The following is a 23,103-nucleotide window of genomic DNA, read 5'->3' as shown; positions in this document are numbered from 1 at the left end:
GGACCGAGCGCCCCGCTTCGCGTCATTCGCCCGCTTGTTTGGCGATGCCAAGCTTCGCGATTCAACACCAGCAAACGCCAGCATATGTGCACCACGATCCATCAATGCGTTAAAACAAAGAGTCTTTAGAGGCATAGGGCCGGGCTTTTACTGTAAGTAATGATGCACAGTTCCAAGGTCACAGGCTTACATCGTTACTTATCCACGCTGCTTGCATTTATTCCTTTAAAGTCCTTCCTGCCCTGCTCCTTTTGGCGCGTACTCGGTAAAGCGAGAATTCCCAATTGCCTGCATGAGCGTGGCTGACCCACCGACGCGCTATTCCAGACGCGCTTTCGAGGCCAACGCCCAGCCTCTCTAAAACCGGCCCACCCAGTGTTAGGACTCCAGTCTCTACCACTCTTCTCTCAAAATCCATCTCTGAATTGTTATCATTCCCCAACGACTACTCTCCCTAGAGACCAAAAAAAAAAAAAAAAAAAAAAAAAGGCTCGCCGTCTGGCAGAATCTTCCCACCTCGCCGTCGTCAATTGTTCGCGATAGACGGCCTCGGCAGTCACGGTGACGCGGCGCGTGGACAAACGTTAGACGAGGATGGCTACACCCACTTCGTGGGCGGCGCCCTCACCATATCCTGCCGCCCAGCCGGTGGGCACAGAAGAATTGAGCCTGCAGGCGAGGCCTATGGGACGTGAGTTTACTCCGTGATCTCTTTCTCTCTCTATGGCCGCCCTTGGTTCTCTAATTCGCGGCTTGCTCTCAGTCAAGGTCCATTACTCCTTTGATCGCGAAAACCAAGTGCACTGCCTGGCGCGGTGGCACCAGATCCTCCAGATCCAGACGATACCGCTCGATGAGAACACCACCATCGGCGTGGTGGATCTCCGGACATGCCTTCAGGCTGTTTCCCAGAGCAGCCCCGAGATCCTGAACCAGCAAGATCACGACTACAGTGTCTATGCATACGACTACTCCGAGCCAGACGTGCCCTTAGTTGGGCAGGGCCTGCTGTCGTGGAATATGGACCCGCAGCGCGGGTCTCAGCAACAATTGGTCACGGGACGGGTCACCAGGAATCTTCTCGCGCTCTTGAACAACGGCAGCCGGGATACGCTGGAGGTCAAGCTGAAGTTTGCGACAGTCGCGAAAAGCACACAACGCACAGAGTACCCCAGCGAGCAGGCGGGAAAGAGGGCGAAATCCACGTCGATTTCTGCCGAGACGGTTTCGGAATGGAACTCGTTCATCCAGTCCAACACGATGCTGGGACATGCTTCCAACAACGGTGCTGTCTCCTCGCCCGCGCTAGCGCCAGCTCAGCTTAGCCAGTACAACCCTCACGTGAACGAGAGCAGGCCGATGGATACACAAGGCGATAGCCAACCGCCACAGCCTATCCGGCCAGCGACCATGACATCCGCCCAGACCCTGCAGCCGGTTGCGATCCAGCCGGCAAGCAGACCTTCGAGTGCAGCAGCACCGATCCCTCCTAGGCCACAGGGGTCCCTGGATAGTGCACCTTCACCAGCAGCTTCGCAGCCCACAGAACCCGCCCTGAAGCCTCGCCCTTCGCGATCGCGGAGCAAACAGCCGACCGGGAGGCCGCGAGGCCGGCCCAGGAAAAGGCCCCTCGAGACAGGTAATACTTCGGCTGTCGAGGAGGGAACGGACGGCGATGATGGGCCGCAAAAGAGGAGAGTCAAAGTCACACAAGCGGAATATAGCGTGATCGCTCCGTTTGGCGTCGCGCCGGATTCGCTGAGGGTGGCTGCCAGCACCTCCGGCTCCCTGCGTGCCATGAGGCCCGTTGGCGCTGGAGGAGAGACGTCCGCTCCCAGCCACCTCCAGGACGTCCCACGAGTACCCACTCCCATCCCCGACGGGCAGATGTTGCAACAGCAGCAAAGGCGGAGAGCACTGGAGAATCAGGCAAAAACAGAGCATACGAGTCAATTTGACCAGCCGGGGCCCGGGAGGTCGATCGCCCAGAGCGGGATCCAGGACGCCCGGTCACCTGCGGACTCGAATGCGCAATCCCCCGACCACGGTTACATGCCGGAAGACAGCGCCGGAGATCTGAATTCCTCGCCGCCTGTCCCGCGGACTACTCCGTACATCCAATCTAGCCCACCCGCCTCAAGTCCTATCCTGCCAACGATGCCGATGCCCCCGATTGACTCTGGTTTCATGAGCGGTGGACTGGAGGATATCTTCGACGAGGACATCCTGCAACGGCTTCCACAGGAGCAGACGCAGGACCAGATGCTCCCGCTCCCGTCTCTCCCCGATGCCACCAAGGCGGTGGTGCCACGGAAGAAAGGTCGTTCTCAAAGGCAGCAACAGGAACAAAAGCAACAACTGTCCGACTTTCCATTTCAGGAAGTGAACCCTGGGCCGCCAGAGTTGTTGCCAACCAAAAGCATCTTCAACCCCGCCGGCAAAGCTAAGACTTTGAACCGACAGGCCTCTTCGGGGACGCAGCCCGCGCCCAAACCTTCGACGAACCGACCATTCAAGCGGTCGAATACTGCCCCAACTCCGGCTGTTTCTGGGCAAGATACGCCGCACGAACAAGTCACATACCAACAGAACGGAAACACCTTACCACAGGAACCCGCGCGGCAGGATTCGCATGAGGAGCAATTGTCTCTTGCTGACGGAGACGGCATGGGCGACGCGATACAGCCGGCAACCAACGATGCCGAGAAGGGGGGCTCCGCGAATTCTCCGCTAGAGCCTGCACCAGCGGCCTCGGTATCGATGCCGGTTCCCGATCGTCCGGAACCAGAACGCATCTCGCCCGCGCAACCACCGTCAAGGCCTACATCAAGAAGTGCAAGTGCTTCGAGGGATGCTCCGGCCCTGAAGACCCAAGGCCCGGCGACATCAGCGAGCGAAACCGCCCCGGAGCCAACCTTGACGTTGCCTCGCCCCCCGGCGTCCGAACCGCCGTGCCCCCCTAGCGATTTTGACCCACCACGGTACAGCAAGAACCTGGTGAAAAAGCAGTCCATCAAAGAGAAACTCGAGAGCGCGATCGACAAGGGAGAGACACCCCCGTTCTGTAGTAACTGTGGCGCCATTGAGACGCCTACCTGGCGCAAGATCTGGACTCAGGATCACGAAGGGGTCCCGGAATTCCACGAATTCTCAGACAAGCCGGGCTGCGTAACAATGATCGAAGTTCTGGAGAGAGACGAGAACGAGCAGCCCTCCAGATACCGGATGGTGAAAAAGAACCTCGGCCCAAGGGATGAGAAGCGGAATTGGGTTGAAACCCTTCTGTGCAATCCCTGCGGCATCTGGCTGGGCAAGTTCAAGGTGCATCGGCCTCCTGACAGGTGGGACAAGGACGCCGCTCGTCTCAACCAACCTCGGAGGAAGCGTGAGCCCAAGGGGAAGTCGAAGAAAAGCCGCACTAAGAGTGATAATGCCCCAGCTAATCCTACCTCGGAGGCGTATTTCGCGACGGACCCGATTGGCCCGCTGGACCACGATTTCCTAACGGATCGTTATGAGAATGGGGCGCAGTCACAACAACCGAGCGCCCCAACGGCTGATGAGCAGCATTTAAACTTGCGGAGCTCCCCCAGGCAACGCTTTCTGGGATCGACTCACTCGCGGGGCAGTGGAACAGCGGACAGCCCTATCGCGGTTGAGGACCAACTCGGTAGCACTCGAAGGTTGCTCTTCCCGTCGCCTAGGAGGGATGGAGAGCCCAAGACTCTCGGGGAGCTCCCGCTAAACACGACACAAACAACAAGCACGCACGCACCGGAGGCGAAGTCCGCGCCGGCAGGGAAGGAGAACAAGGCAAACCAGGAGCGGCCCGGCACTCCCGTTGTTGCTGAGGACGAACTCGAACAGGAACTCTTTGGGACTCCTCCCAGACGCCCATCCACACCGCCTCCGAAGGCCACAGCAGGCCCCTTCAAGACACCCACCCGTCCGACCCCAAACCACCGCCCTATCACCCGGAGCATCTCCCGTTCCATCCGCTCCAGCAGGGGGGGCATCCTCAAATCCCCCGCCCAGCTCTTTGCCCTCCAGCACCTCGAACAAACACCCACCAGAACACCGCGCTCCGCCAGCGCCAGCAAGCGCCGCACCCCACGGAGCAGCAGTAAAATTAAGAACGACAACAACAGTAGCCACAACGCCGACTTTGCGCTGGACGCTTCCGAGCACAACCAGCTGTCGATGGGCATGGCAATGCAGACGCCCATGCAGTTTGACTCGCCCTTCACGGCGACGCTGCACCAACTGCTCAGCGAGGCCAACGAGTTCATCGGCGGGAATAACGGCAGCGGCGGCGACGGTGACGGCTCGCCCTCCCGCCGAGGCACGGCCTCGAGGGGGGAACCGGGCCATCTTGATCTGCACGATGACGAGGCCGGGATGGACTTTGGGAGCTTCCTGGGCACGGATCTGGTCATGCCCAGCAGCCCGCCTTTGGTGAGGCGGGCAAGGACCGGGGGCGGTCATGGGAATGGCGAGGGTGAAGGGGACGGCAGCGGTGGTGACCAGTTTGGGGGCGTGTTGCAGGAAGGGGTTGGCGACGACGTGTGGGGTCAGAAGTGAAGATCTTTTTGTTTGTTTGTGGCGTTGGGGTTCTCATCTCCGTGGAAATGAGCATGTGTGTTTTTGTCTCCCGTCTTTCTCTTTCTGCTTGTTTCCTTTCCTTTTTTTTTTTTCTTCTTCTTTTTTCTTTCCAATGTTTCCGCTCCCCTCTTTTCACCGATTGTTTGTACCCCCGTATACGAAGGGACTAGGGGGAAGGAAGGTGACCTTATGAGTTCCGGAATAGTTGGGATTTGACACGGTACGGCAGGGCATGGCAGGGCAGGGCAGGGCAGCGAAGCATCGGATGGGCGTTTTCTCCTTGCTTCTCTTGTTCCCAGTTGTGGACCAAGCGTAGACACAGCTCAGGGAACGTGTACTGTACACACAGAGTACCACAGCAGCGAAAATGTCACCTTGTTGACTTGTTTGCTATGTCAAGGAGGATAAGAAGAAACGGGACAAATACCGAACTTTCCCGAACTTAGCGGACAGACCGTTGCGGGAACCTGACAATAAATATTGACCCTGGCTGTTTGTTGGACGTTGGCCTCGGAATAATATATGCTCGTGTGCACCTTCCTACATCCCCGTCGAAGCCTTGCTGTTTCAGCTGCCATGTGAATGTGTTTTCCCATCGGTGAATTACATCAGGATGATGGGTGGCGAACTGTGTTTGCTCACGACAGCAAATGCGGTGCAGCGGGACGCGGGTCCTTGTTTTTCTGAGCCCGGTGATATCACGTCTCAAATCTGCCGGCTGTTAGCCCCTTAACAGCGGGCCATAACGCGCCGTATCACATGATCCTAAAGAGGTCGTCGAAGAGTCCTACAGCTCCTGTAACGCGTCGCTTACACGCGGGATACACCAGATAACGCCCTATTTCGCATTGCTCGCGGACCGCAGTCCGGGTACTTGTAACTTGGCCGTTCGCCATACTTGCCATGCTCGCCCATCGTCGTTTGCCTTCTTGGGTACTGCCGCCCAACCTTCCTGTCCTGTGCACTCCTCCGGAGCTGCGCATATCGACTTTCCTCGGTGTCCTAGGAAAGGACATTCTGTGCACCCCGCCACACCAGATGTGGAGGGGGGAGAGGGACAGTTTACGGAGCGAAGAGAGCCGCTAGGGTCCGAGCTTCCGTGCGTGTGCTGTGTGGCCATGGCGCTTGCCGATCTCCTGGGCTTGTTCGCCCGTCTAATCGTAGGCAAAGATGTCCCGGTGTTGGTGCGAGATCTCAACGACGGTATTGGCCAGATTGTAGTCTGCGGAAGGAAGCCAGGTACGTCAGGACCCCACATCTTTCGCCGAACCCCACTTTTGGTCTCTGGAAGCGCCCGGTGGTGTTGCCCTACTCCCCTTCTCTGATCCCCTCGCCACTCGGTGGCTTCCGAGAGAGCGCGAAGGCCTGATGACTCACCTACTCCGGTGCCTAGGTCCAAGGAGCTCAGCACCTTGATTGAGAGGTCCGGGTTGACCTTGCCAATGATCTGAGCGCCGTTTCCTGCTAGGAGATGCGCGTCCTGTGCGTGGTGTGATGTTCTGTCAGTCTGCTCGCCGTGACCAAGGCAGGTGACAGCAGCGCTGTGGTTCTCCCTGGGCCCTCCACGATCTTCCTCGCGGGTTTCCATCGTTTCGGGCATTGCTCCTCATTGTGGCCAGATGATAATCCGAGGTGGGAAGGCGAGCCAGGAAACACGTACGGGACGGGATGGGGGTGGGGTTGCAGCTTACGCGATTCAGGTGGGCCGTTATGTTGCCGTCAGCATCGATGATTGCCTCCTCTCCGCGAAGCTGGATGACTTTGCCGACGATAATGACATTTCTGCCCACGTACGAGTTGAGATAGGCGCAGGTGATGCGCGGGGTTGCGACGGCCTCCATTGTCGGGAACCGCTAGACAGGATTTCTTTTTTTTTCTTTTGATATTTTTTCTCCTCGAAATTCAATCGTGCCCTCCGACGGTTCTTGTTCCGGGTCTGTTCTTAACGTTGGTAGATCGTGTAGAGGGAGGGGCCGAATGCCGGACAAGGTTTTTGAAGTTCGTTAAAGTTTGGTCCATGCTCCAGGCCCATCATTGTTGAATGTAACTAAGCCCAACTGGGAGGAGTGAGCCCACTGAGTCGAGATCGACCGGTATCTTGGCGCCCCACTTCGCTGACCACCCTGTTGAGCCCCACGATCCGCAGTTGAACGTCCAAGTTTTGGGGGGGAGAGAGTTCGGAGGTATTTCGAACCAACACCACACAACGGCACCATGAGTCGCTACCACACTTAAGTTTATAAGGTACACACAAAAGGTACATTATCCTCTTTTGTCGGCGATAAGCATCCATTCTAGACTATCCCAATGCTAACCGAGGGAATACGGAGGGCCGGATGTGACCGGCTCTTTGCCTGAATTGGATTTCACATGCTCCAAACATGGAAAATCGGCCCGTTGGGAACTTGCTGGATGAAGTTGGTAATCGAAGATAAGTACCTACCTACCTTAGGTGCCTACCTTAGGTACTTTACCTGAGGTACCTGACGTTGGTTTTTACCTCGAGCGTCTTAGGTAGGTACATTAGGCCGGTAAGTGTAAATTCACGCACAACAAACTATGTCCAATTAACCCATACGGTAACCACTCGCGTCTCCGGGGTTCTTGGCATTCATGTTAGGATACCGCAGCTTGGGGTATTGTGCTCTTGGTAGGGGACTGGCTTCCGGCCCGGATGATCGACTTGATCCCGAGTGACAGCGCCGGATGACCGGGAGCCGGCAAGTTCTACCCTCCACCATTCGGTATTCGCTGCATGTCCTTGCATAAGGTACCTTACGTAGTGTAAGTACGGTACGTAGTGTAAGGTACCGATCTTGGATACCTTAGATTGGTACCTTAGGTACTTACGACCTACCTATACGCAGCATGCTGTTTACGTACCGGACTGGACCTATGCGGCTAGGTTGCGACCATGGCGAGCCCAGCGATCTGACGACTGTTTTGCCAAGCCTTGATCTGCGTTGAAACGCGCGAGCTCATCGTATGCACATTTACCGTACGTACACCCAGGCACAGGGGAACAGCCACTCAACTCCTCACTTCGGTCCCGAAAAGTGTCTGGAGGTCTCGACGCCACAAGCCAATCACCTTGCGAATTCGGCTCTGCGTTCCTGTGGTGCGCAAAAAAGTACCTAGATAAGCGAGTGGTAAACGAAGCTGACTGGCCGCCTTATTTCCCAGGGCGTGTGGATTGTGGATTGTGCCCGTCACGCTAGTGGATAAGTAGTGTCGGAGGGGAAAATCCCCATCCCCAAGTTTGGTGTGTTATGTACAGAGTATATCCAAAGGACGAATTTGGCCGATCACAGGTGCCAACGGCGAGGTCTGACGCAGATTGCGCCCCCCCGCACCCCCTGCGTCTCTTACTAGTACGGCCAAGCCAAACAACTTGTCCCCGACCGTTCGGGTGCAGCCAACTTGGTGGATGCAAGGTCAGGGCACCCCGGGCGAAAAGCGGGGCGAAAGCGTCGGCCTGCTGCGAGTGGGCGCTTTGGCGTTCAAGCCTCTCTGCAAGTTGAAGCTGCCCTACACTATGGGAATCTCGCAGATCACCATGCGGGGATGGGCTTGCACGCCATTGTCTGTCTCTGGTCCCCCATTGCCCGCAGCACCTCGGTAACGTATCGAAGCTTGTCGAGGGTTGATGGCCCGCGCGCCCAATCGCCTCCCGGTCGCACCGGTTGAAGGTCCATGAGCCTGCGCTCATAGGCCCCAGTAAACCGCCGCTTCCCGAGCTCGGCAAGCGGAGGCTGCTCCTGGCCCCGCTCTTTTACGCAATACACGCCTCCGTGGCTCCAGTACGAAGTCCCTTGACGCGGAGGATCCAGCCCGGTGTGGCTGTTGCGCTGCGCTGGGCTAGCTAGAGCCCGCTAGCACTAGCACCACCCTAGGCCGAGTAGTGGAGTTGCGGCCAGAAGCCCAGGGCAGCAGGGACGGGCACCAGGACGATTGATGCGAAGACGCGAGCGGTGCGCCTTCCCAAGGTTCGAGCCGACTGGAGAGCCCACCGCCTTCCAGCCCACGGCAAGTGCCGGAAGTGGAAGCAGGCAACTGGCAGACTGCAGGAGCTCGAACAAAGCTGTCGGCTTGGGGTGGTAGCGAACTGGCACCCATCCGTTAGCTTCAAAAGCTGCACCCGTGTCGATGTAAGCTAGCGTGCGCGGCGAGACGAAAGAAGCCGGTCTTTGCCTGAGCAGTCTCGACTCTTCCTTGTACGGCATCCTGGGATCCCCCCGCAGTCCGGACTCAGCATGCCTGTCTACCCTCCTCCTCACCTTGTTGGAACCTGGATTGTCCTCTGTCCGCCCAGCTCCCCAATCCCGCCGTGCAGCATGCGGGACCTGGACCTATCCTGCGCCCATCTGCGAGAGCTAGATCTAGATGCCCCGCCACATCCTCTTGTCACCCTATTCCCTCGACTCAGTCTTTTAAGTTCATACAAGTTTGGCTTGTGATTAGACCACTTTCTTGTTTCGGACCCGAAGCAGCCTTCCTTCCGCATGCATACATACACCCGAGGATGGCGGATTGGCCCTTAAAGGAAGCGTGGTCGACATCTCTCCCGTAACACAGCATTCTTGCCAGAAACCAGCCATCAGCCATCTCAGAGCAACCTGCCCAATCTCCGATTCGGTTGTTGCCGCACCCGTACCAATCGTTCCGTTCACACGCCACCCGGTGCAGGTTAACGACGTATGTCCCGTCGCCGCACCCGCCCCCCCAACAGCTTAGACACCCCTCCTGCTGAGCTGCTCGACTGATTAGTTGCGTTTCTGGAGAAGCAGCACGCTTGGCAAAGCAGCTACTCTCGTGCCTCGACTGTTTCCGCGCAGACGACATCGGAGCACAAGTCCGGTCCCGCCCACCTATCCCAGAGCGCCTTCCGGACGCGACCATTGCCATCCCGGCTGCGGCTCTGCTGTCCCTTCCCCGCCAAGTACGGGATTGCATTATTGGCTCTTTGATTATTTCATCCACCGTCGCTCGACGCCGAGCGGGCTAGACCAATGTGCAGCATCCAAATGGAGCCGCCGCCGTCTCACTTCTTCGACTATCTGGACCTGGACGACCCCAATTCGCACCAAAGCCCAGGGCAAGAGGACAACAATAGTGCCATCTGCCTGAACCCGTTCAACCCGTACGGCAAGGACGTTCACGGCGCGCTGACACCGCCAGACTCGAGAGACATGATACCGAGGACGGACATCTGGGATTGTTTTCCCGATCAGGCCGAGTCGCTGACGACCGAAGACCAGAAGCAACTCTTCGTCGACCCTGAACTGTATAGTCCGGGAAGCAGCAACGACGATATGAAACCGCAGATCCAAGTGGACACCACCGGGCTGCCCAAGCCGCCCACAAGACAGGGCTTGAGCGCCAAGTCCCCGTCTAATCAGGCCTTCGTAGTCGGTAACACGCCGGCCCCGGTCACCCCGCCGGAGCATGAGCCGCCCAAGAAGCGGAAAGTCAGGAAGACAAGAAAGGAGTCAAACGCTGCCGAGGAGACACAAAAAAGGAATAAGTTTTTGGAACGAAACCGGGTAGCAGCGAGCAAGTGCAGAGAAAAGAAGAAGCAGTACGTTTCGGAACTGGAGGCCACGAAGATGGATCTCGAATTGCGAAACGCACACTTGAAGGTCGAGGTAGACGGCCTGATCGGAGAAATCGGCGCGCTGAAGCATCGCTTGATGGCACACGCGAAGTGCAACGACCCAAACATCGACCGCTGGCTCAACAACGAAGCAAGGAAGTTTGTCCAGACGGAGAGCGGGCCGTTTGGGCAACCGTTCATGCCCTTCGGTCAGCCCCCCCAGCCAGAACTCCCGATGGGCTCCCCACGCAGCCGAAATGCTAGCATCGCTAGCATCACCAGCATGGCCTCGTCGTACCCGTCTCTCCAAGGCCTGCAGTTCGACGGCCTGGCATCGGGGGAGCGACATGGGAGCATCGCCTATTCACAGGGTGAGTCGTGGCCTGGAGCACCTCCTCCCGGGACGGAACCTAAAGCTCTGATGCCAGGCTCTGGCTCGCTTTATCCGTCGCCAACCGAAGAAACGTTTCCGGGCTTCTCTCCCGCACTCAAAACGGAGCCGGACGTGAACTACACCCCCATGCCGGACCCGATGTTCAGCCCGGGCCAGTCGAACTTCGGCGGCGGGCCCTGAATTCCTTTTGGGGTGGAGTGACAAGGAAAAGCCGTGCAGGTCTCGATGAGGCAACCGGGCTTGAGGGCCTTGGCACTTGACCGCCTCGCGCTTCCGAGGGAGCGGGATCGTGTGAAACGTGTCCGCAACGCGCTGTCTTCCCATCACTAGCGCTGAACTCCGAACAACATCGTCCTGGCAGGCCGGCGACGGATAGCTCATGGTTTGAATACGACAGCGAAAGTAGCGAAGCAAACGGCGGGGCCCGTGGCGTCTCATTAGCTGGCGTCGTGAGGTTGCAATGGTGGAAAGGGCGTCCGTCCAGGCACCCGGCGGCTTGGCGTCGCGGATCCTACCCTAGTTGCTGGTGTATTTTTTTTTTTTTTTTTTTTTGGTCTATTGGTAGTGGTGCATATCGACGGTTCGGTACTGGGAAAGAGGGAAAGGGGAAAGAGAAAACAAACGACGGTTTATGCTACCTGATGGGTTCGATCGGGTCTTATGTCGTGGTCTGGCATGATGTATTACTATCAAATGTCGAAATGGAGAACAGGCAATGGCGTCTTGCCCTAATCATCAGAATGGGCAGAAGTGTTGTTACTTTCATGATACCTACGTCATAACATGAACGGGGGTTCAATGTGGGCTTGTTTAAGCACTTTGATTCCGGTGCATGAAAGGAAGCGTGGCGTTCTGTATTGGCCGCGATGGTCCACGCAAGATTGCAAAAAGCAACACTAAAATCAAACACCAAGGCTGTCTGGAAGACTTCTTGTTGGCCTTCAATTGACAGGGAGATTCTCTATACATCCTTTCTAGACAAGCTGCTTCTCGTGTACGGAGTATAGGAGCTTGAGCATTCCGGAGGACTGCTTTGTTTATTAAGACAGTCATCACTCAAGTGCGCGGAATCATGCAGTCCAGGAAAAGATGTAAAACGTACGAAAACGTGGTGCTAGGAAGAGACAAAAGTAAAACGGTTGCGGTTTGTGTGGATCGAACACACGACCTTCAGATTGCAATTCCTGAAGTTTTACTTCAGTCTGACGCTCTCCCAACTGAGCTAAACCCGCTTCATTTGAAGTTTGCGTTTTGCGAATAACTCTACATGGAGATGCACCACCCAGCCCTAACATTCGGCCATTGTTGCGACTCGCGATGATCTCGCTCCATCTATTTCGGATTCATTCCTCTGACTGCTTAGTTCAGGTACTTGACGTGGCATGACAGCTTGAGGGTTTCGTTGGAAGCCCTAAGGATTGATTGGCGCCTGCTCTAACTGCTATCTATACTCCTTCTCCCAATTTTCTTGCGCTGCACTTCAACGTCTTGCCGAGACTATCCAGCCCTGCAAACCAGAACGTAGTGCCGTCTCCGTCATGGGCAAGTCGTTTCACCCTCCCCAAGCAAACCCTTTCCATTTTCTTCTGGCTGCAACGAAGAAATTATGTTGTCCTAGACACCGAGAATAAAACCAAACCTACACCCGTTAGACAAATTTCCTATTTTGTTGTCATATCCTGTGTTTTGATCATCCAGTTTCCCCAGTCGTAGTACCCACGCTTTCTTTAACCGATATCCTCCCCGGGCCAACCTCGTATCGCGGCACCGGGAGCGTATCGATGACACCATGCTTTCCGAACACCAATTATATAACTAAGCCCAACACAGATTTTGTTTGTATAAGAGACCCACAAGCAGAGAAACACCAACAACAACCTCACAAGATCTCCTCCTCCTCTTCCTCGCCCCCTTCAGCCGTCGCAACCGGCGCCGACACGGCCGGTGCGGCAGAAGCTTCTGAAGTGCCAGGTGTCTGCCCAAGATCGTCAGCCCCCTCCATCTCGGCGTCTCCATCGTCCGCATAAAAAGCCTCCACCATGGCGTCCTCCTCCATCTTGGCCCTCGCCTTCTTGCTCAGCAGCTTGCGTTGCTCCTCCGTCAGCTCGAAGGCCTCCTTGTTGATCTCGTCCCACGTCTTCTTCCGCGAGTGGATGACCTTGGCGTGGCCCTTGCTCTTCTGGACCTTGACCGCGGTGCGGTCCATGATGGCCTCGGCGCGGCTCATGCTCTGCTCGCGTCGCCGCCGCGCCTTCGAGCTCAGCACCGCCTTCCGGCCCGACTTGGCCTTCTTGATAGCGCCACCGGCCTGGCGCGCCGCGAGCACCGCCGGCCGCCGGTCGACGGATTCTTGCGGCGGCCGGACGTTCTTTAGAGACTTGTCGGTGTCGATGCTAGGGGAGATTGCACGCCTGGCGGCGCGGGAGTGTATTGAGGGGCCTGAGAAGGGGGGGATGGGGGGTAACAAAAGAGAGGCAAAGAGTTAGTTACGATACGAGTCGACTCGAGAGCGCACTGTCTCTTTGGGTAATGCACATACCTCTCTTGCCTTTGGAAATGGTCCCTTTCGCCATCGTGTCTTTACGCCCGTGTTTCGTTATCGAGGGCAGTACGGAGTAGCGTGGGGCTTCATCCGCGAATTTCTTATCGCTCTCGATATTGTACTGTATTGTACGTCCCCTTGTAGGTTCTGGTGGGGGCCTCACGAGCTATCAGGCGCCTGGCCTGCAGGGGTGAACACTCGCAGCCCCACACATGTGACCCAGCAAGGCTTCAGGCGACCAATTGGTGCCAGTCAGCCCGCCACGGAAGGGAAAGCTAAGCCTGGAGCCCCAAGAAACCTTCCCGCATGTTGTTCCCGGAACTCGCTTGTTTCGACGTTTTCTGGCTTTGCCAACAGCTGTCCTGTGTACGGTGATATCCTGTTTCCCATATCTGCATGGCTGAGCGGCTCCGTTCTCTTGTTACCGGACAATGGCATTTTTTGCATCTCTTATTGTTTTTGACGCCGTCGAACGCCTGATCTAGCCACGTACTCGCAGTCTTTTTGTTTGCCAGGCTCTCCTGGCCTTCATGTGGTCTGCTACCCTCCTTTCGTCACAGAAATGAACACCGACACGAGGCGCATGCTCAGCAAGTTCGATTCTCGCGGCCATCCTGACTTTTATCAGCACTACAGTGACGGACAACTGCGGATTCGGCTCACCAACCCGAGCGTGGTCGTTACCGCTGCGCTGCTCGTCGTTAGCATAGTATACCAGGCAGTCCGCCAACAGCGCCGACTCCCATCGCTCCCTCAGCTTCTATGGGACGCGGCAGTGACTGTGATTCCGGCTCGCATCCTCTTTGCCGTTGATCGCTTCATAATCCCCCCGCTTGTTCCAACACACATGCTCAAGACGCAGCCGCCGACCCGCGCCGCCAAGAGCGAAGCCTTGAGGAGGATTCTCGGGATCGACAATGGGGGCGGGATAATCGGCTCGGTATCTCAGGCTGGCCGCCGGAGTCTGAGCAGCCTTTCCGGCGCTGCTCTGGGACCCAAAACCGCGAGCGACCGGCCACCCGGCCTGGGGAACTATGACAATTCGTGTTTTCAGAACAGCATTCTGCAGGGCCTTGCGGCTCTCAAGCCGCTCCCGGCCTACCTGTCGGCAGTCTCCCTCGGGCGAAGGATAGAATCCTCTCCGACTAGCACGGTCGACACGCTCCGCGAACTGATCGCCGAGCTCACCGATCCTTCGAGCAATGGCAAGACGCTCTGGACGCCGAGAGTCTTGAAGAATATGAATACTTGGCAGCAGCAAGACGCGCAGGAGTATTACTCGAAACTCCTGGATCAGATCGACAATGAGATTGCGAGGGCGACACGTGCCCTTAAACACCACCCCGGGCTCGAAACCGGCCGCACCAGCTACGATGCTTCGGCGAGCCAACACAGCGATGATAGCGGCTATGATAGTCTTCACGGCCACTCGAAGCCGGGTCCCGAGCCCCGTATCACGCGCAATCCGCTCGAAGGGCTGATGGCGCAGCGCGTGGCCTGCGTCAACTGCGGCTATTGCGAAGGGCTGAATCTGATTCCCTTCAACTGCTTGACACTGACCCTCGGAAACCTGCCAGAGCACGATCTCTATGAGCGGTTAGATCATTACACCAAGGTCGAATCGATCGAGGGCGTCGAGTGCCTGAAATGCTCCCTTCTGATGTGCCGAGATCTTATCAAAGCTCTCGCCGAGCGTGCCGGGGCGGTTCCCGAGTTCCAGCGGAGATTGGAGAGCGTGGAAGAAGCGCTGGAGGAAGAAGCGTTTGACGAAGAGACATTGACGAAGAAGTGCGGCCTCACGCCGAAAATGCGGGCTAGCTCGACAAAGACAAAGCAGATTGTGCTCGCCCGTCCGCCGCAGAGCCTGGTTTTCCACATTAACCGATCTGGTTTTGACGAACAAACGGGCTACATGTTCAAGAACTCGGCCGCTGTCCGGTTCCCCATGGTGCTCGACCTGGGTCCTTGGTGCTTGGGTAGTACCGATGCGCGGGTGCACCTGGAGGAGGGCACGGTGGCTGCGCGGGACGTCGAGCAGTGGACGCTGGATCCCAAGGCATCTATGGTTGCGGGAGACCGGGAGCCATCTAGGATAACCGGCCCCATATACGAGCTGCGCGCTGTCGTCACGCACTACGGACGTCACGAGAATGGGCATTACGTCTGCTACCGAAAACATCCCGTGTTTTCGCATGCGGTGACGAACAAGCAGGAAACAGCCGAGACGTTCGATGATGGGGTATGGCAGGAGAAGGAGGAGGTCGACGAGGGCATGATCTTGGACGAGGCGACAAGACAGGGGGATGACGGGAATGGCGCGAGCGAGGCTGATGAGTCGGCATCAGCTCGGGACAGCCCGCCGTCGCAGTGGTGGCGGTTAAGCGACGAGGACGTATACCCGGTGGATGAGCAAACCGTCCTCTCCCAGGGTGGTGTCTTCATGCTCTTTTACGATTGTGTGGATCCCAACCCAGTCCTGGTTTCGGACATCGACAAGCCTACCACGGAGGAGGAGCAAACCGCAGACGATTGCAACATAACCGATGCGGCCGCTGCATCCCGCGTTGCCACTCAGAGCCCAAGCCTTGTGCAGGAAGATGGAACATTGTTGGAGGACCCGGATTCTTCGGTGGTGCTCGGCGATCCCCATACCCCATGCGAGACGGTGGGATCAACAAATACCGCATCGGAGGATCCGGGACTAGTCGAGACTGCTGGTCAACCGCAACCTGCCTTGCCAACTTCCGATGGATCCGCGGCGACACCCACCCCCGGTGTTCCGACTCTGGACGAGGTGGGGGGTCAGAATGTCGGTCCGCCGTCTGCGGACCTGGTTACACAGCCGACGGATGACGTCGCGATCCCACAGCCTCTTTCCCGGGTTACTGAAGTCTAGGCCGCCGCAGCGTGCGTAAGGACGAGGAGAGATTTCTCGGAGTTCCTGCCTTGGGTTGTCTTGCTTGTTGTCATGCATAGCGAACGGCGTTATTGGGTCTTAAGGGGTTCATGAGGGGCACCGTTTCCCCGCCCATGCTTGGGCCAGATTTATGGGCAGTTCGGCGTGGGGCTTTATTCAGTGCTTGGCCGGCCTACATAGATGTGTATATGGGTTTGAAACATAGTTAATCAGAGGGGCAAGCGAAGGCGCGTCTATGGATGTGTCATGCCCGATTATGGTCACATCATTTTCCAGCATATGAACAAGGCGTTCCCCTGTTGACGGGCTGCGCATGGATAATCTCGGCGAAGAGATGTGCGTTATAAGTAACCATCCGGAGGTGGTCGCGGTGTGCCAGAGGTACGCCAGGTACGGTATCAACTCCCCGATCCCCGACCTCTTTTACGAAGCAAACCAGTTTATCCCTTCTGGTCTTGTGACATGACGCGAGTACAAGAGAAAAAAAAAAAGAGACGACATAGCATCTGCAATATTGATCTTGGGGGGGAATTGGACCACAGGGGAAGTGGATCGGAGAGCGATTCATGAGCGTCGGCGCCTTATTATTCCCGCCTGCGCACAACAAGAACAGCCCGGTCATGGACGGAGGTTCCGTTTTCTCCGAGTTTAGAGAGATGCTCAAGAAGTGGGATATTTCGTGTGCCAACACTGATCTCTTAGACGAGTGAGCACCCGAGGTCATATATTTATTATGGGAAGGGGAAAGGGAGTCAGAGGTGACGGGAACAACAGCTTCTCGACCGAAAAGAGGTCGAATGATAAAAAGGCAAGCAAAGTTAAAAAAAAAAGCGGCCACCCCGCATGCACAATGACCCGTCGAGAGGATCCTCCCCACTGCAGCTCGGGAAGAAGCCCGCCATTGGAAGATCTCTGCTGCTTGTGGTAGAGTGGGGCACAGCTCTGTATGGATTACGGAGTCAGCACTGCGACCTCGTATGTACGGAGTAATCCGTACAAGTAATCCGTACTTCGTACACTACTACGTAGGCTGGCACATACCTCGAGTACGACTTACCTGGCGCAGCCTGATGACAGCCTGGATCTAAATTGGGAAACGCCCCAACAAAGGGGCCCGCACTAGTTACCCATTGAGCTTGTTCAGCCCTCCCTTCCCTGTTGGGCAACAACCGCCCATTCTCTCTCTCTCTCTCTCTCTCTCTCTCTCTTCGGACCGTCATCCCCCGTGGCGGCACTCTTCCTCCATTCGCCAAAGACAGCAAAGGCGGCCGAATTGAGTGATTTCTGGACCGAACGGCTGATGCTCTCTCTCTCTTTCAAGCTAAAAGCCTCTCCGATGCCCATCGGTCGGTCGCCCATCCTCCCTTGCTCGACCGTAGAATAAAAAGCGACTCGGCTTCGAAATCTGGCGACCTGTTTTTCGGGGGTCCCCTTCAAGAAGCCCGATCGCTTGTCTGGAGACTCGGCGGAACCCTTCGGTCTCCCGTCCCGCGCCGACATGGCCGAGGACGATGTGGAGCGTCAAGTTGAGAAGCCCACCCCGGCTGAGCGATCGGTCCATGTGGTGTTCTACATCGGGTATGTTTTCGCCAGTAGTGTGGGAGAGATACATATACATATATATCTATGTATTTTTTGTCGAGTTTGGATCGCGCTTACAATTTCGCTTTGCGGCAGGAGTTGGATCTTCTTTTCCAATTTGACCATCCTCTTTAACAAATGGATCATCGACAGTCGGGGATTCAGTAAGTGCTCCAACCAGTGCTACGGAACCGAGTATTAGGGCAAGATTTAGTACTAACTGCCGTCGGCAGAATATCGTATGCTCTTGCCCGCTCCGAACTAGTTCTAACTTTTCATCCGCTCATCCGTCGACAGCCGTGATCCTGACATGTTGGCACCTCATCTTCGCATCCGTCGCGACCCAGGTCCTGGCCCGGACCACCACGCTGCTCGACGGGCGCAAGAAGGTCAAGATGACTGGGCGTACCTACCTGCGCGCGATTGTGCCCATCGGCCTGCTCTACAGCGCTAGCCTGGTCTGCAGCAACATGGTCTACCTGTACCTCAGCGTCGCCTTCATCCAGATGCTCAAGGCCGCCGCACCCGTCGCCGTTCTCCTGACGAGCTGGGCCTGGGGCGTCGAGGAGCCCTCGCTCAAGCGCTTCCTCAACGTCCTGCTCATCGTTGCCGGCGTGGCCCTCGCCAGCTTCGGCGAGATCCACTTCAGCCTCGCCGGCTTCCTCTTCCAGCTCGGCGGCATTGTGTTCGAGGCCATGCGCCTCGTCATGATCCAGGTCCTGCTGTCCGGGGACACCCAGAAGATGGACCCGCTCGTCAGCCTCTACTACTACGCTCCCGTCTGCGCCGTCATGAACATCATCATTGCCATCGGCTCCGAGGCCAACACCTTCGACCCGGCCGATCTCGCCAGGGCCGGCTGCGGCTTGCTGCTGCTCAACGCCATGGTCGCCTTCATGCTCAACGTGAGCAGCGTTTTCCTGGTAAGCGCTCGATGCCTAATTCTCCCCCGAGTCCCCTCGCATCTCTCTCTAACGCCTCAACCCTTCTTTTTTTAAAATCAAGATTGGCAAAACATCCGGCCTCGTCATGACCCTGACCGGCATCCTCAAAAACATCCTCCTCGTCATCCTCTCGGTCATGATCTGGCGCACGACCATCTCGTGGCTGCAATTCTTTGGCTACACCATTGCCCTGGCCGGCCTCCTCTACTACTCCCTCGGCGGGGAGCAGATCGCGTCTCTTTGCCAGGCCGCTTGGGCTTTTGCCAAGGGCGGCGCGGACGATCAGCAGGGGGGCGGGCTACCGCCTGCTGTGCGCAGGGCGCTGATTCTAGCCTTTGGCGCCTTGGTCGTCATGTTTCTTGTCGGCGCGTTCTTTGATGGAGGGGACGTTATGAGGCGGTTGGGCGGGTTGGGGACGTCGTAGGTTTGGACCGAGTGGGATGGTGAGAATGGGATTCTTGGATGGGACATGCATGACGTTAATAAGGATAAGGTTAACTCCCTCCCCTTGAGGGGAAACGGGGGGTTCCTGTGCACATACAATGGTTCTGATTTCACCGCTCGCAATGGAAGCACCAAACCATGTGGTCGCTCTGGTCTAGCAGAGAACACTGTGATGATCCAAAGAGACTTGAAACTGTCATCGGGCTTGCTGGTTGGTGGTCAGGACATCTCGAGAAGACAATATACAGGAGAGGAGGGTTGACTAGGCCCCTGTCACACTTGGCAAGCGCACTCGGCAACAGTCCAGTGTTCTAAGAACGGACAGTATTTGTGGTGTTTCTATTACGAACAATCTCACGGGAGATGACCGCTTGGCTCAGTAGGCTATATTCTTCCGAAAGGCAAAGGCGCCCCGGTCCGGCTTACTACCACTGGTGTTTTGTTCTGCTTCCTTGAACCTTTCCTCCCTGGCGCCCAAATGATCCCGCTGAATGACCGCCAATGCTCCTTTTCTCGTCGAAACACATTACATACGTGTAGCTTGAGCTACGTTGGCTCGCTTGCCAAGCCGGCTCCTCCGGTCGCAGCCCCCCACTCCTCTAATCGCTGTCTCTGTCCCCGTCAATGCCCGGCCCATTTTGTGCCGGTGAACGCGATAGGCTCGATTTAATTACGCATTGGCGTGGTAAGACGAGCTGCTTTCTCCGCCTGCGGCAGATTCGGCGAGTGTGACAGGCCTGGGTCGTCAGCCAAATCGTAGCTTCTAGCCACGACTTCTGCTCCGTGTCCGGCTGTCGTGTCGAGTCCGCCCATGATCACGCTCACGCTCTCGGTCCCGATCTCGATCTCTTTCTCGATCTCGGTCTCGATCCCGATCACGATCACGGTCACGATCTCGGTCACGATCTCGGTCTCGGTCCCGGTCCCGGTCCCAATCTCTATCGCGCCGAGAAGACACACTGCGCTCGCGCCGGCTGCGGCGATAGTGGCTGTCCCGATCTCGGTCACGGTCACGGTCACGGTCACGACTTCTGTCTCTTGACCTGTCCCTATCGCGCTCACGGCTTCTCGACCGGCTGTGGCGTCTTGTGCCTCGACGGTCGTCTCTTGCGCGGTCTCCATCGCGATCGCGTGAACGGTCGCGCCTGTCGCGGTCCCGGTCCCGGTCCCGGTCCCGATTTCTGTCTCGCGGCCGATCGCGGTCGCCGTCATAACGATCGCCGCCTCGGTAGTCCATGCGGTCGCGCTCTTGGTCCCGGTCTCGGTGGCGATCTCGGTCGCCAGGTAAGTATCGATCATGTTCCTCTGGGTCGCGCCTGCGCTTGAGATCAGGTGATCTATCTCCTGGCCGACAATCGTCGATACCGGGCACCGGGAGCCCCTTCTCCCTAGCCTCTTTCTGGGCCGCCAGGTAGGCCTTAGCTTCCTGTTCGCGCTTTTTCACCTCGGCTTGTTTCCACGCTTCCATGTCAGTGTGGCTCATGCGGGAAGGGGGCCGCGCAGACCGGGAGCGGCTCCTGCGTCGTCGCTCCCTATCTTCCTCTTTGATCCTGTCTTTCTCGCGGTTGCGGTCACGGCTGCGATCTCGGTCGCTGCGAGCGCGAGAACGACTGCGTTCTCGTCTGTCACGATAATCACGGTCCCTGGATCGGGAGCGGCTTCTATCCCTGCGGCCGAATCGCAGGCGGGAGCGAGAGCGATCCCGCCGTTCGGTTCTTGGGCGCGGTGAGCGACTGCGGTCGCGAGGATCACGGCGGCGAGAGCGGCTCCTATCCCTCCTGTCGTCGATCCTCGCCGACCTGAGACGGGAACGGCTCCGCTCCCGCCGGTCAGCCCTGTCGCGAGACCTGCTCCGGTCTCTGTAATCGTATCTTCGATCTTCCTTGCGGTCATCTCTCCTTGTCGAGCGGGAGTCGTCGCGACGACTGTGGCGGTACTCGTCACGGCGGTCGTCCCGATAATCGTCTTTCCGTTCAGCTCTCCTGTCGCGGAACCTTGACCGGCTCCTCCGCCGAGAGCGGCTACGGTCGCGGGGCCGAGGAGTGCGCGAGCGCGAGCGCGAGCGAGCATCCCTCCGTCTGCGGTCAACGCTCTTGGACCGGCTTCTATCTCTGCCGCGGTGGGCTCGTGAATCGCGGGAAGGACTCCTAGTCCGACCTCTCTCGGGCTTCGCCTCGGAATCCTTAGAAGCGGTGGATAGCTTGGTATTGCTCGACTCTTTTGTGTCTTTAGAATCCGTGGGTTTTTTCGAGTCTAATGCGGACGTCTTAGCCTCCACAGCCTTGGGCTCGGAAAGCTTTGTCGCCGGGCGCTGGATCGGGGTAATCGCAGAGGCCGGCTTTGCTTTCTTTGGGGGAGGAACAAGTGTCTCATCAACCTCCAACTCGGGCTGCTTGGTGGCAACGCGCTTGCTCTCCCGAAGAAGGTCAGCCAGAGCTTCCTGTTCGAGCCGTTCGTGGTCCTCCTTGCTGAGCTTCTTTTCAACCTCGTCCGTTCGGCCATCGATGGACGGTTTCGCTCTGCTCTCGCGGCTATCTCGTCGATCCCGCGTTTGGTCCCTCTCTCTATCCCTCTCCCTATCCCTCTCTCTTCCACGGTCCCTATCCCTTGAACGATCTCTTGGAGTACCTCGGTAGCTGTCATAACCTCGTTCACCGTACCGCTCACGATCTCGGTCACGATCCCTATCACGATCACGACCACGATCTCGGTCGCGGTCCCGATCCCGATCCCGATCCCGATCCCGGTCGCGATCACGGTGGTCACGATCTCGGTCATGATCTCGGTCGCGATCTCGGTCGCGGTCGCGGTCACGATCTCTATCCCAATCGCGGCTCCGTTCCCTCTCTCTTCGACTCTCATGCTCACGCTCACGCTCACGCTCACGCTCCTTCTCGCGCTCCCTTTCCAGTTCTCTCTCCTTCTCGCGGCGTTCGCGGCGTTCCTTTTCCCTCCGCTCATCTTCCTCGCGCTCCTTTTTCCTCCGTTCTTCCCGAGCGATCCTCTCGGCCTCGCGCCTCTTGGCATCTTCCCTCGCCTTGATCTCACGCTCGAGTTGTCGCTTCTTCTCCTCAACCGCCTTCAGCTCGGCCCGGACACGTTCCCGCTCGGCCCGGCGGGCGGCCGTTTCGGCGGCATATTCCTCGTCTGTCTTGGCGCCACGGATGCGCTCTTGCTCGGCGGCTTCGTCCCCGATTTCGGCGCGCCGTAGTTGGCGAATGTGCTCCTCGATGGCGCGGCTGTCGATCAGCGCGCTGATGAGCTCCTCCGCCTTCTGGTAGACGCCCCCGCGGTCGAGCGCGCCATCAATAAGGGCAGCGGCTTTTCCTCGCTCGAGAGTTAGCAGCTGCGTGGGATTGCGCTCGACCTCCTGCTCGGCGACTTCGAGAATGGCTTGGGTGACTTGGGCTTCGTAGTCCTGGTCTCGCGCGTTAGCAACCTTAGCAACCCAGGCGGTGTCAGACCTGTATACACTGGCTTCAAACTTCTCCCACACTTGTTTCCGGATGGCGTCGTAGCCGCCCTTTTTCTTGAAGGCGTGTGCGAGCCCTTCGATGGCCGTCCGCGTCGCTGAGGGCAGCGGCAGGTCGGATGCCTTGAACTTTCTAGGGGCAGGAGGCGCGACTATCTGCTGTTCGCCCGAAGCGGCCGTAGCAGAGGGCTCGAGAGCAGCAGGCATGACGGCGAATGACGGGCGTCGTGGTTTGTCGCCGAAACTTTGAAAATGTGGTGGTTGCCCTTTCTGCTTGGACGTGCAAGCAAATGCAAAAGTGCCGTGCAGTTGCTCAGGTCATTTCTGATGGTTTCGCGGGCAAGACACGGAACAAGGGAGGACCTCTGTTGAGGTGGAATCTGGAAATCCAAGGTGCGAAAGGTCGTCGCAGTTCTTCACGCGATCGATCGGGTGCAAGCCGCGTTTGGAGATGGCGTGCACCGCCCGTAAAGATTTGGGTGGGGACAGCCTGCTGTGTACGGATGTCGCTACCAAAAGAACTGGCTCACCGCCTTTGTGCACGGACCATACAAGGTCGCTAAAGTTTTAGAAGGTATCTTCACTAACAATCGGCCACAGTGCCTAGGCTTTAG

General features: G+C 57.5%; 8 protein-coding genes and 1 non-coding gene across 9 annotated transcripts; 4 read left to right on the top strand and 5 right to left on the bottom strand.

Moving 5' to 3' along the window:
* Window positions 1-571: 571 nt before the first annotated feature.
* On the top strand, window positions 572-4,813 carry MYCTH_2301174 (uncharacterized protein). Its single transcript, XM_003661555.1, has one exon. The coding sequence runs from the start codon at window positions 724-726 to the stop codon at window positions 4,579-4,581; it is 3,858 nt and encodes a 1,285-aa protein (XP_003661603.1). The 5' UTR covers window positions 572-723; the 3' UTR covers window positions 4,582-4,813.
* A 909-nt stretch (window positions 4,814-5,722) lies between these two features.
* MYCTH_2301172 (uncharacterized protein) lies at window positions 5,723-6,667 on the bottom strand. Its single transcript, XM_003661554.1, has 3 exons — window positions 6,294-6,667; window positions 5,980-6,082; window positions 5,723-5,824 (listed from the first exon to the last, which is right to left on the bottom strand). Exons 1-3 carry the CDS (start codon window positions 6,441-6,443, stop codon window positions 5,757-5,759), a joined length of 321 nt encoding a protein of 106 aa, XP_003661602.1. The 5' UTR covers window positions 6,444-6,667; the 3' UTR covers window positions 5,723-5,756.
* A 1,486-nt stretch (window positions 6,668-8,153) lies between these two features.
* MYCTH_2125321 (uncharacterized protein) lies at window positions 8,154-8,825 on the bottom strand (the record flags this gene model as incomplete). Its single annotated transcript, XM_003661553.1, has 2 exons — window positions 8,154-8,455; window positions 8,546-8,825. The coding sequence occupies 2 exons, from the start codon at window positions 8,823-8,825 to the stop codon at window positions 8,154-8,156; spliced, it is 582 nt and encodes a 193-aa protein (XP_003661601.1).
* A 567-nt stretch (window positions 8,826-9,392) lies between these two features.
* MYCTH_2301171 (uncharacterized protein) lies at window positions 9,393-11,084 on the top strand. Its single transcript, XM_003661552.1, has one exon. The coding sequence runs from the start codon at window positions 9,627-9,629 to the stop codon at window positions 10,767-10,769; it is 1,143 nt and encodes a 380-aa protein (XP_003661600.1). The 5' UTR covers window positions 9,393-9,626; the 3' UTR covers window positions 10,770-11,084.
* Window positions 11,085-11,729: 645 nt separating this feature from the next.
* Window positions 11,730-11,821, bottom strand: MYCTH_t60. Its single transcript has one exon. It is a non-coding gene; the product is annotated as a tRNA-Phe (tRNA).
* Window positions 11,822-11,927: 106 nt separating this feature from the next.
* MYCTH_2301170 (uncharacterized protein) lies at window positions 11,928-13,266 on the bottom strand. The gene is made up of 2 exons (XM_003661551.1): window positions 13,129-13,266; window positions 11,928-13,028 (listed from the first exon to the last, which is right to left on the bottom strand). The coding sequence occupies exons 1-2, from the start codon at window positions 13,160-13,162 to the stop codon at window positions 12,469-12,471; spliced, it is 594 nt and encodes a 197-aa protein (XP_003661599.1). The 5' UTR covers window positions 13,163-13,266; the 3' UTR covers window positions 11,928-12,468.
* A 348-nt stretch (window positions 13,267-13,614) lies between these two features.
* MYCTH_2301169 (uncharacterized protein) lies at window positions 13,615-16,170 on the top strand. The gene has a single exon (XM_003661550.1). It carries the CDS (start codon window positions 13,694-13,696, stop codon window positions 16,025-16,027), a length of 2,334 nt encoding a protein of 777 aa, XP_003661598.1. The 5' UTR covers window positions 13,615-13,693; the 3' UTR covers window positions 16,028-16,170.
* Window positions 16,171-17,194: 1,024 nt separating this feature from the next.
* On the top strand, window positions 17,195-19,294 carry MYCTH_2090403 (uncharacterized protein). Its single transcript, XM_003661549.1, has 6 exons — window positions 17,195-17,626; window positions 17,726-17,793; window positions 17,863-17,868; window positions 17,927-18,234; window positions 18,301-18,534; window positions 18,635-19,294. The coding sequence occupies exons 1-6, from the start codon at window positions 17,547-17,549 to the stop codon at window positions 18,995-18,997; spliced, it is 1,059 nt and encodes a 352-aa protein (XP_003661597.1). The 5' UTR covers window positions 17,195-17,546; the 3' UTR covers window positions 18,998-19,294.
* Window positions 19,295-19,683: 389 nt separating this feature from the next.
* On the bottom strand, window positions 19,684-22,696 carry MYCTH_100744 (uncharacterized protein; the record flags this gene model as incomplete). The annotated part of the gene is made up of 4 exons (XM_003661548.1): window positions 19,684-19,754; window positions 19,903-21,633; window positions 21,784-22,435; window positions 22,490-22,696. 4 exons carry the CDS (start codon window positions 22,694-22,696, stop codon window positions 19,684-19,686), a joined length of 2,661 nt encoding a protein of 886 aa, XP_003661596.1.
* Window positions 22,697-23,103: the final 407 nt, after the last annotated feature.

This window comes from Thermothelomyces thermophilus, chromosome 2, assembly GCF_000226095.1.
Source record: "Thermothelomyces thermophilus ATCC 42464 chromosome 2, complete sequence".
Lineage (NCBI taxonomy): Eukaryota > Fungi > Ascomycota > Sordariomycetes > Sordariales > Chaetomiaceae > Thermothelomyces > Thermothelomyces thermophilus.
This window is presented reverse-complemented; position numbering and strand designations above follow the sequence as displayed.

Bases quoted from the DNA above. Each gene is read 5' to 3' on its own strand.
- MYCTH_2301174 (XM_003661555.1), top strand. From the start codon at position 724: ATGGCCGCCCTTGGTTCTCTAATTCGCGGCTTGCTCTCAGTCAAGGTC.
- MYCTH_2301172 (XM_003661554.1), bottom strand. From the start codon at position 6,443: ATGGAGGCCGTCGCAACCCCGCGCATCACCTGCGCCTATCTCAACTCG. The intron at 6,083-6,293 runs GTAAGCTGCAAC...CACCACGCACAG, and splicing joins TAACGGCCCACCTGAATCGC to GACGCGCATCTCCTAGCAGG. The intron at 5,825-5,979 runs GTGAGTCATCAG...TTCCTTCCGCAG, and splicing joins GGACCTAGGCACCGGAGTAG to ACTACAATCTGGCCAATACC.
- MYCTH_2301171 (XM_003661552.1), top strand. From the start codon at position 9,627: ATGGAGCCGCCGCCGTCTCACTTCTTCGACTATCTGGACCTGGACGAC.
- MYCTH_2301170 (XM_003661551.1), bottom strand. From the start codon at position 13,162: ATGGCGAAAGGGACCATTTCCAAAGGCAAGAGAG. The intron at 13,029-13,128 runs GTATGTGCATTA...CCCCCTTCTCAG, and splicing joins CATTTCCAAAGGCAAGAGAG to GCCCCTCAATACACTCCCGC.
- MYCTH_2301169 (XM_003661550.1), top strand. From the start codon at position 13,694: ATGAACACCGACACGAGGCGCATGCTCAGCAAGTTCGATTCTCGCGGC.
- MYCTH_2090403 (XM_003661549.1), top strand. From the start codon at position 17,547: ATGGCCGAGGACGATGTGGAGCGTCAAGTTGAGAAGCCCACCCCGGCT. The intron at 17,627-17,725 runs GTATGTTTTCGC...GCTTTGCGGCAG, and splicing joins CATGTGGTGTTCTACATCGG to GAGTTGGATCTTCTTTTCCA. The intron at 18,535-18,634 runs GTGAGCAGCGTT...TTTAAAATCAAG, and splicing joins TGGTCGCCTTCATGCTCAAC to ATTGGCAAAACATCCGGCCT.